The sequence below is a fragment of the Oncorhynchus mykiss genome, chromosome 13, assembly GCF_057628025.1.
Source record: "Oncorhynchus mykiss isolate SJ-2025 chromosome 13, ASM5762802v1, whole genome shotgun sequence".
Lineage (NCBI taxonomy): Eukaryota > Metazoa > Chordata > Actinopteri > Salmoniformes > Salmonidae > Oncorhynchus > Oncorhynchus mykiss.
The window spans coordinates 58,054,438-58,066,370 of record NC_143034.1 but is presented as its reverse complement, the minus strand read 5'-3'; the positions used below and the strand labels follow the sequence as shown (position 1 = coordinate 58,066,370).

At 41.8% G+C, this 11,933-nt stretch overlaps 1 protein-coding gene across 1 annotated transcript in view; it reads left to right on the top strand.

Moving 5' to 3' along the window:
- The window catches only part of LOC110485205 (SH3 and multiple ankyrin repeat domains protein 1), a 58,770-nt gene that overhangs the window by 26,450 nt on the left and 20,387 nt on the right, over positions 1–11,933 (top strand). Inside the window, exons 12-14 of the mRNA XM_090196904.1 lie at positions 88–242; positions 731–844; positions 1,311–1,386. Coding sequence (XP_090053030.1) covers positions 88–242; positions 731–844; positions 1,311–1,386 — 345 coding nt within the window. The remainder of the gene's footprint in view (positions 1–87; positions 243–730; positions 845–1,310; positions 1,387–11,933) is intronic.

Below are 11,933 nucleotides of genomic sequence, written 5' to 3'. Positions count from 1 at the left end.
AAGGCAGACACTAACCACAAGGCCACTGAGTTGGTTGTGTACTGTGCTGTATGTGCTGTATGCTGAACGCTGCCCCCCTCTGGCCAGGGTGGGGTCTGTCAGCAGCAATACGGTTACGGCAGCAGGGGGCCAGCGGAGGCGTCTCTACAGCGCCGTCCCAGGACGTGTGTTTGTGGCCACGCGTTCCCACTCCGCCCAGGGAGACAGAGAGATTAGCATCAGCAAGGGAGACAAAGTCAAAGGTGTGTGTGTTTAGTGTGTCTGTGTCAGAGAATGGCTGTGTGACTGTCTGGCTGGGTGTTTTTTCAAAGTGTTTGCTAGCCTGGGTGCCAGCCTGATACATCTGCCCAGGAGATGAAATGTTCATGCTGGTACCCAGGCTAGGTCTCTGTCTGCTGATGTGAGTGGTGTATGTATGAGTCTGTCTAGTGGATGCTGTCTACCTGTCTTAATGAGAGTATAAGGTCCTTGTTTGTCCTTGTCTTCAATGTCTGCAGGTATGAATATGTGTGTGTCTGTGAGTGAGTCTAAGGTGTTTCCAGGTATGTATGTCTTGGTGAGTACGTAGAGAGGTTTGCATGCCTGTTTGTGTGTTTACATTCCTCTGTGTGTGTTTACATGTTGTGGCTATTTCCTTGTTGTTGTTTGTGCCTATATGTTGTTTTGTGTATACTGACTGTGTGAGGTAATGGCTCTGACGTGCGACGCTCTTTCCTGTCCCCTCATGCAGTGCTGAGTGTGGGCGAGGGAGGGTTCTGGGAGGGCACGGTTAAGGGACGGACCGGCTGGTTCCCCTCAGACTGTGTAGAGGAAGTGGCAGTCCGTAGCCAGGACAACCGCTCAGGTGAGGCCCTGACCACACACCTGCAGACACACGCAGCGTGCCTCTCTCTCTCCCTTCTCATTGGTCAGAAAAACACACACACACACTTACACACACACGGCAGCTCTGGCTGCTACACACAGACACACAGGCATAAAACATTTAGCAGGAGGTCTACAGTTAGGTAGTAACACTGGGGAAGTAACACTCTAGACTCTCAGAATGATTAGAGCAGCAGAAGCAAGGTGTGAGTTGACAGGGAAGGAAGGTCCTACACTAGTCGTAGTAGTGGTGTCTGCCCACCACTAAGGCCTAAGGCAGTGGTAAACACAGCTGGTTTGACTGTATCTAGAGACTCAATAGAGAGACGTTTACTGTCGAGGTTCAGGCTGTAGTCTAACAGCAGCGTGTGACTGTAGTGACACTGTTGGTCAGTGTGGCAGGCAGGCAGCCATCATGCTGATAACACTGTGGTCGTGTGTTTTAGAGAGCCGCAGTGAGAAAGCCAAGAGACTGTTCCGCCATTACACCGTGGGCTCCTACGACAGCTTCGACGCTCCCAGGTAAGGATGGGGAGACTTTCTCTTTCTCTATAGTGTCATACTCAGAGGTCTACCTGGAAGTCAGTGAGTTGAGTGATCTTGCCCTGGATATGCTTGGGGTATGTTGGAGTGAGTTGGGTAGCTGTAAGATGGGCTTTGTTAGAGTGATCTACAGTACTGCGTCAACTTGTGTTTGGGACTATGGGTAATATACTGTATTAACCTCACCTGTGTTGTATGTGTGGAAGTGATCCACAAGAGACTATGATTGGGTGATCTACTGTGCCATGGATTTTAATTGGGTGATCTACTGTGCCATGGATTGTGATTGGGTGAATTACTGTGCAATGGATTGTGATTTGGTGATCTACTGTGTGATGGATTGTGTTTGGGTGATCTACTGATATCTGAAGTTACATACAGTACTGGTCTGATATCTGAAGTTACATACAGTACTGGTCTGATATCTGAAGTTACGTACAGTACTGGTCTGATATCTGAAGTTACGTACAGTACTGGTCTGATATCTGAAGTTACATACAGTACTGGTCTGATATCTGAAGTTACGTACAGTACTGGTCGGATATCTGAAGTTACATACAGTACTGGTCTGATATCTGAAGTTACGTACAGTACTGGTCTGATATCTGAAGTTACATACAGTACTGGTCTGATATCTGAAGTTACGTACAGTACTGGTCTGATATCTGAAGTTACATACAGTACTGGTCTGATATCTGAAGTTACGTACAGTACTGGTCAGATATCTGAAGTTACATACAGTACTGGTCAGATATCTGAAGTTACGTACAGTACTGGTCTGATATCTGAAGTTACATACAGTACTGGTCTGATATCTGAAGTTACATACAGTACTGGTCTGATATCTGAAGTTACGTACAGTACTGGTCTGATATCTGAAGTTACATACAGTACTGGTCAGATATCTGAAGTTACATACAGTACTGGTCTGATATCTGAAGTTACATACAGTACTGGTCTGATATCTGAAGTTACAAACAGTACTGGTCTGATATCTGAAGTTACATACTGTACTGGTCTGATATCTGAAGTTACATACAGTACTGGTCTGATATCTGAAGTTACATACAGTACTGGTCTGATATCTGAAGTTACATACAGTACTGGTCTGATATCTGAAGTTACATTCTGTACTGGTCTGATATCTGAAGTTACATGCAGTACTGGTCTGATATCTGAAGTTACATACAGTACTGGTCTGATATCTGAAGTTACATACAGTACTGGTCTGATATCTGAAGTTACATACAGTACTGGTCTGATATCTGAAGTTACGTACAGTACTGGTCTGATATCTGAAGTTACGTACAGTACTGGTCTGATATCTGAAGTTACATACAGTACTGGTCTGATATCTGAAGTTACGTACAGTACTGGTCTGATATCTGAAGTTACGTACAGTACTGGTCTGATATCTGAAGTTACATACAGTACTGGTCTGATATCTGAAGTTACATACAGTACTGGTCGGATATCTGAAGTTACATACAGTACTGGTCAGATATCTGAAGTTACGTACAGTACTGGTCTGATATCTGAAGTTACATACAGTACTGGTCTGATATCTGAAGTTACATACAGTACTGGTCTGATATCTGAAGTTACATACAGTACTGGTCTGATATCTGAAGTTACATACAGTACTGGTCTGATATCTGAAGTTACGTACAGTACTGGTCTGATATCTGAAGTTACATACAGTACTGGTCTGATATCTGAAGTTACGTACAGTACTGGTCTGATATCTGAAGTTACATACAGTACTGGTCTGATATCTGAAGTTACGTACAGTACTGGTCTGATATCTGAAGTTACATACAGTACTGGTCTGATATCTGAAGTTACGTACAGTACTGGTCTGATATCTGAAGTTACATACAGTACTGGTCTGATATCTGAAGTTACGTACAGTACTGGTCGGATATCTGAAGTTACATACAGTACTGGTCAGATATCTGAAGTTACATACAGTACTGGTCTGATATCTGAAGTTACATACAGTACTGGTCTGATATCTGAAGTTACATACAGTACTGGTCTGATATCTGAAGTTACGTACAGTACTGGTCTGATATCTGAAGTTACACACAGTACTGGTCAGATATCTGAAGTTTACATACAGTACTGGTCTGATATCTGAAGTTACATACAGTACTGGTCTGATATCTGAAGTTACATACTGTACTGGTCTGATATCTGAAGTTACATACAGTACTGGTCTGATATCTGAAGTTACATACAGTACTGGTCTGATATCTGAAGTTACATACAGTACTGGTCTGATATCTGAAGTTACATACAGTACTGGTCTGATATCTGAAGTTACGTACAGTACTGGTCTGATATCTGAAGTTACATACAGTACTGGTCTGATATCTGAAGTTACATTCTGTACTGGTCTGATATCTGAAGTTACATACAGTACTAGTCTGATATCTGAACTTCTGTAGACTGTCATCGACGTGGCCTCTACTGATGTGCTTGTTGATTATGTTGTCGTTGTTGTTGACTTCTAGATCGCTACGTTGACACTTCGGAGTGTAACTCCTCTCATTAACACCTAGTGATGTAATGTCCCTCTCTTTAATGTCATGTTTTTGCGTGGCAGCTCAGAGAGGCTCTGTTATGAGGCAAACCAATTTAACGGTCCTGGAAATAAACACACTGCCATCTTGACAACACAAACACACACAAAAGCATTCATTATTTTGCGTAATTTCATTTAGACTTACGTGCTCTACCAAGCGACTGACACCTACATGGAAACTCACACAAACGTTTCTACACCCACATCAGGGATATTTAAACAAATGTACCTGATACGATATAAAACTCCAGGTTGTTTAGTCAGTCAGTCAGACTTTTATCACCCTCACCAACTTCAAACATCTGCTATCTGAGCAGTTAACCGATCGCTGCAGCTGTACATAGTCTATCGGTAAATAGCCCACCCATTTTTACCTACCTCATCCCCATACTGTTTTTATTTATTTACTTTTTTGCTCTTTTGCACACCAATATCTCTAGCTGTACATGACCATCTGATCATTTATCACTCCAGTGTTATTAACCTGCAAAATTGTAATTATTCGCCTACCTCCTCATGCCTTTTGCACACAATGTATATAGACTCCCCTTTTTTTTTTTCTACTGTGTTACTGACTTGTTTATTGTTTACTCCATGTGTAACTTTGTGTTGTCTGTTCACACTGCTATGCTTTATCTTGGCTAGGTCGCAGTTGTAAATGAGAACTTGTTCTCAACTAGCCTACCTGCTTAAATAAAGGTGAAATAAAAAAAATAAATAAAAAAAGTCTGTGACACTGCTAACTCACTGCTAACTCATTGCTAACTCAATGCTAACTCAATGCTAACTCAATGCTAACTCACTGCTAACTCACTGCTAACTCACTGCCAACTCACTGCTAACTCACTGCTAACGCATTGCTAACTCAATGCTAACTCCCTGCTAACTCACTGCTAACTCACTGCTAACTCAATGCTAACTCACTGCTAAGTCTGTTTTTATCAGAGCACTAGTGTGGATCCATCTCACCCTGCTTTTTTCCACTCTTCTATATTTGGCTTTGTCACCCCTTCCACCTCTCTCTCTCTATCGCTCTCTTTATTTTTATTCATCACTGTTTTACTCACCCCCTGTTCTTTTTAATTTTCTCTCCATCACCCTCCCTCCCCTGTGGTGTTTCCATCTGGAGAACAGACAGTGAAGGGCACTCTGGAGGGAGAGAGGGATGAACAGAGCAAGAAAGGAGGTGAAGAGGAGAGATTCTACACTATGTAGAAGTAGACGAAGAAGAGAAAAGGGAGAGAGAACGCAGGAGAGGAAATAGACGTGAATGAACAACCCCCCTTTCTCTCCCACTTTCACCTCATCACCTTTCAATCCGCTTTTAGATGGAAGATGTTTTTATATTGACAGTAAGAGATCTTGTACACCTCCTGATCTGTCTAATGAAGCAAGCTTTTACTGCTCTGACTAGCTGTGACAGTTTAACAAGGCTCGGTCGAGACGGCAGTCAGCTAAATGAATGGCTTAAATTTATATTGTGGCACAGCGATTACATTAACAAGGATTAGAGGAAGAGGAGAGATGATCAGGGAGAGATGTTCTCCCTCTATACATTTTCACCCCTAGTGTCCATCTTTATCAATCCATTCCTCCTTTCTCCCTATTTGACCTTATCCTCCCTTCTTTACTCCTTTACTTGTCTCCTTCCTTCCTTCCTTCCTTCCTTCCTTCCTTCCTTCCTTCCTTCCTTCCTTCCTTCCTTCCTTGTTCTCTTCTTCCATCCAAATAAGCCTCCCTCCTCCGTGCCCCCTCTCTCCCTGTGTCTCAGAGCCCATGGCAGTGAACTCCCCTAGTAACACACATGACAACTGTTCTGGGGCAGCGGTCTGTGAAATAGGGACAAGGAAGCACACACACATTCTGGAGAAGAGTGGATTATTGCCCTCCATCACAAGAGGTGCTTTCAAATCACATTCTGGTGCACATTGTACGTTTTACATTATAGGTGAACACTCATGCACACATACACTCATACACACATGACCACACACACATGAGTCACACACACATGACCACACACACGAGTTACACATGAGTCACACATACATGACCACACACACATGAGTCACACACACTAACATGACCAAACACCTGCCAACATTCACTCGCTTGCCCCCTCCCCCTTGTACTCTTTCTCCCTCTCTCACTCTCACTCTCTTTCTCTCACTCTCTCCCGCTCTCTCGTTTTTCTCACTCAATCTCTCTTTCTCCCTCTCCCTCTCTCTCTCTACCTCTGTCCCTCTCTCTCTCTCTCTCTCTCACTCTCTCTCCCTCCCTCACACACACACACACGCGCGCGGCCATACACTAAATTCACAGCAGTATAGCTTAACATGCAGAGAGAGAAACAAAAAGAGAGGGAGGGAAGGAGAGAGAGGAGAAGAACAGCAATAGGCAGTGAAGGCAGAAAGGCACCAGAGAGAGGTAGGGGGAGAGAGAGGGGGAGATTGAGCGAGAGACAGGGAGGCAGAGAGGGAGGGAGGGAGGGAAAGGCGACAGAAGACAACATCGACATACATCGAACGAAGCACTGACAGAGATGATGTGAGTGCCTTTTTGAAGAGAATCTCTCTCGCTCTAATTCTCTCTCTTCCTTCTGCTGCTCATCCCCAGCTGAATCCCTCTTCTTCTTCCTGTCTGTCTTTATGCGTCTCCTTCCTCCCGTTTCCCTGCCTCGCTCTCCTCTTTTCATTCATGCGCTCTGCTTTGTTTACAGACAATGTGAGAGAGGAAAGAGGAGGAGAGGGGAGGGGACTGTGTACATGTGTGTGTGTTGATTAAAGGCCACGGGGGAGGGGAGATGTTAAGAGTGATCTAAGGGCATGTAGGGTCACTGAAGTAGAGAGGACGGAAGAGGGGTATGACAAAACGAGTGCAAAGATGACAGAAATGGGGAAATGGTAGAGACGTGAGATGGGAGGAAGACATAGGTTGACAGGTGGTGAAAAGAGGTAGGAGATGGGAAAAAGAGAGAGAGAATAAAGAATTCACGTGTTGTCTATATTTGGTTTATTAAAGGTGCAATATGCAGAAATCTCTCGACTATTTCCTGGTTGCTAAAATTCTAATAGTTCTCCTGATTTCAGTTCATTTTGACAAAACAAGCAATGCATAGTGTAGAGAATCATTGTACCATCTAAACCTCTGTGAAATACATTATCAATAACCCAAAATGTAGTATTTTCAGCTGGTTGAAGCTGGTGTAAAAAAACTGTAGTATTTTCAGCTGGTTGAAGCTGGTGTACAAAACTGAGAGTAAAAGACGCAAAAAACTCAACTTAAGAACGGGAAGCATAGAAATAGCACACATAGAACACATCTACTGCTTCTTAGACATGCTTTCAAAGAAGTCAGATTTCTATGTGAATTTGATAATAGATGAATCATCTATCATAATGATCATAAATAGCCTGTATACATATATGAGTTGTGAAAAACATTGTGATTGTGATGACAGGATGCAAGCCTCAGCAGTTCAGAGCAACAATCAGTGCGTTTTACAGTATCTCCCTATCTGGAGTGAGTTACGGCAAGAGAGAGGAGTCAAACAGAACATGGCCTTAACTCATCCAAAATGCATCCGTTCTTGTGAATGGAGAATCATAACTGAGGAGGAAAACAGTGATAGACAGACTCAGTGAATACCACTGAGAGAGATATATACAGAGATAGGAGAAAGGAATGTGTTTGAGTGTGTGTATGTGTGTGCGCGTCAGTGCGTCTCTTTTCTCTTTATATTCTGTTGGTGTATGAAATAGTCACATACTCAGCAAACAAACCCGATCACCCCTTGGCCCGCTCTTTCTCCCCTCTCACAAAATTACCTCATATCTCTCTCCCTTTTTATGCTAAACCATCTTCCCCCTCACTCACACACTCCCTCCTTCTCCCTCTCTTGTTCCCCTCTCTCTCTCTCTCTCTCGCTCTCTCTCTCTCTGTGTCGCAGTCACAGTGAACCATCTCCATCTCTCTCCTGCTCCCTCGTTCTCTGTCTGTCTTAAGTATGAAGGGGCTGGGAGAGCTAGGCCCTCACTCTCTCTCTCTCCATCGCTCTCTCCTCCTCTCCTCCCCTCCCTCGGCTCGTACTCGCTGCTCTCTCGCTGGAAGACGAGAAGGAGGAGGAGGAGGGGGGGGGGGAAATGGCGATGGGGGGATGCGGCGAGGAGGATCTCTCCCTCTCTTCTTCCTGGCCATCGCTAGGCCCCATGAATAGGAGTGTCTGGTTCATTTACAGGTACTGGCTGTTTTTGATTTCTCACTGGTCGCAGGGCTGGAGGATAGAGGGATGGTGAGGGGGAGGGAGGGAGGGAGGGAGGGAGGGAGGGAGGGAGGGAGGGAGGGAGGGAGAGGAGCATGCATGTGGACATGGATGGTAGACTGGAGTGATTAGGAAGACTAATCGATAGACAGATGGGATGTGTTGCAATGCATGAGCCTGTACGTGTGTCTGTACGTGTGTCTGTGTCTGTGTGTGTGTCTGTGTGTGTGTCTGTGTGTGTGTCTGTGTCTGTGTCTGTGTCTGTGTGTGTATGTAGTGAGGAAGGAGAGACGCATGCACAGCCCGGTACATTAGCAGTAACGTTACAGCCTAGCTGTGTTTCCATGTACATTAATCACTCTCCTCTCCCTCTCCGTGTCTGTACGTCTGCCTTCAGTAGCAACACAGTTCCGACACAACTGTCTGATAATTGCTGCTTCTCTCATCTGCAGAATGTGTGTGTGTGTCGTGTTTGTGGGTCTCTGTGTGTGACGGTCTGTGAGCTGTTGCTGATTGAGAACAAGGTATAGGAGGCAGATCTATAACATGTATCCCCGCTAGTGGCTCTGCTTCTACTGTGTCTACATGCTTCTAGATGATGTTACCAATACTTATAGCAGAGCTGGGACGATAAACCCCAAATGATCCACACCGACCATACCGATCACTTATCACAGGCATTTTGCTGTTACCGTTCACTACGATAAGTATCCTATACTAGAGAAATGTGAAGTTCTACACGTGCTTCTACACCTGCATTGCTGTTTGGGGTTCTAGGCTGGTTTCTGTACCAACACTTAGTGAAATCAGCTGATGTAAGAAGGGCTTTATAAATACATTTGATTGATTGATTGAAGTTTGAAATGAAATAAGTTTTCTAATATGGGTGATTGTTAATGGGACAACCATCAAACTAGTAGTAGTAGTTTAAAGGATAATAGTTGTGAACTGTGGTGCACATTAATGTTATAAACTGTGGTGCACATTAATGTTATAAACTGTGGTTCACATTAATGTTATAAACTGTGGTGCACATTAATGTTATAAACGGTGGTTCACATTAATTAATGTTATAAACTGTGGTCCACATTAATGTTATAAACTGTGGTGCACATTAATGTTATAAACTGTGGTGCACATTAATGTTATAAACTGTGGTGCACATTAATGTTATAAACGGTGGTTCACATTAATTAATGTTATAAACTGTGGTGCACATTAATGTTATAAACTGTGGTGCACATTAATGTTATAAACTGTGGTGCACATTAATGTTATAAACTGTGGTGCACATTAATGTTATAAACGGTGGTTCACATTAATTAATGTTATAAACTGTGGTCCACATTAATGTTATAAACTGTGGCGCACATTAATGTTATAAACTGTGGTGCACATTAATGTTATAAACTGTGGTGCACATTAATGTTATAAACGGTGGTTCACATTAATTAATGTTATAAACTGTGGTGCACATTAATGTTATAAACTGTGGTGCACATTAATGTTATAAACTGTGGTGCACATTAATGTTATAAACTGTGGTGCACATTCATGTTATAAACGGTGGTTCACATTAATTAATGTTATAAACTGTGGTGCACATTAATGTTATAAACTGTGGTTCACATTAATGTTATAAACTGTGGTGCACATTAATGTTATAAACGGTGGTTCACATTAATTAATGTTATAAACTGTGGTGCACATTAATGTTATAAACTGTGGTGCACATTAATGTTATAAACTGTGGTTCACATTAATTAATGTTAAAAACTGTGTTGCACATTAATGTTATAAACTGTGGTGCACATTTATTAATGTTATAAACGGTGGTTCACATTAATTAATGGTATAAACGGTGGTTCACATTAATTAATGGTATAAACTGTGGTGCACATTAATGTTATAAACTGTGGTACACATTAATGTTATAAACTGTGGTGCACATTAATTTATGTTATAAACGGTGGTTCACATTAATGTTATAAACTGTGGTTCACATTAATTAATGTTATAAACTGTGGTTCACATTAATTAATGTTATAAACTGTGGTGCACATTAATGTTATAAACTGTGGTTCACATTAATGTTATAAACTGTGGTGCACATTAATGTTATAAACTGTGGTGCACATTAATTAATGTTATAAACTGTGGTGCACATTAATGTTATAAACTGTGGTTCACATTAATGTTATAAACTGTGGTGCACATTTATGTTATAAACTGTGGTTCACATGAATTAATGTTATAAACTGTGGTACACATTAATTAATGTTATAAACTGTGGTTCACAATAATGTTATAAACTGTGGTGCACATTAATTAATGTTATAAACTGTGGTTCACATTAATGTTATAAACTGTGGTGCACATTAATTAATGTTATAAACTGTGGTTCACATTAATGTTATAAACTGTGGTTCACATTAATGTTATAAACTGTGGTTCACATTAATGTTATTAACTGTGGTGCACATTAATGTTATAAACTGTGGTTCACATTAATGTTATAAACTGTGGTTCACATTAATGTTATAAACTGTGGTGCACATTAATATTATAAACTGTGGTGCACATTAATGAATGTTATAAACTGTGGTTCACATTAATGTTATAAACTGTGGTTCACATTAATGTTATAAACTGTGGTTCACAATGTTATAAACTGTGGTGCACATTAATATTATAAACTGTGGTGCACATTAATGTTATAAACTGTGGTGCACATTAATGTTATAAACTGTGGTGCACATTAATATTATAAACTGTGGTTCACATTAATATTATAAACTGTGGTGCACATTAATATTATAAACTGTGGTTCACATTAATGTTATAAACGTATCATTCTATTTATGGTTATAGCATTAATTGAGGTAATTTATCACGATGGGGATTTTTGTCCATATCCCCCAGCTCTAACTTCTAGATTGTGTTGCATGGATCAGTTACATTGGAGATACAGTAGGTATGTATGTAGGAGGAACATGGTTAGATGATTGTGTGGTGTTATTACTGTATGCACAACCTTGAGTTGGTGACAGACTTGATGACAGGAGAGCTTGTGTCAATATAGATACCACTGGGCTGCAGTCCAGAGGAATGTTTGTGTGAGGAACATAACCAACCTAACAAACCAATCCCCATGGTGTGGTCGGGTCCCAAATTACACCTTATTCCCCATATAGATCCCATTCATCTCTGGTCAACAGTGGTGCACTAGGCTCAATTATGAGGAAGGTGTCATTACAGATGGATGCAGTCCGTGATTGTGTGGTGGTCATTGGTTCATGCTGGCAAATGACTGTATTTAAGTGAGTTGCTATGCGAGTTGCTATGCCAGTGGAGGGGACGGCCTGGCTGAAGAAGAAGAAGGGAAGACATACAGTACGTAAACATTATTAAAGGTAAACAGTATGTTGACAGTAGCTAGTTGAATCATTGGATGACTGGTTAACTAGCTAAACTAGGTCTTCCGAAAGGGGATCAAGTGGCTGACATGCAGGTGCTTGTGGGTATTCACACTTCTTCTGTGGTCTTTCCATGATAGCTCCATCTACTCTAGTTAGATAGCAACTGGAAACTGCCAATTATCGTCGTCTCCCATACTCATTATCCCCTGTTTATTCATGAGGCTATTTTAGCGAGGCGGACCAACATAACCTGACCTCT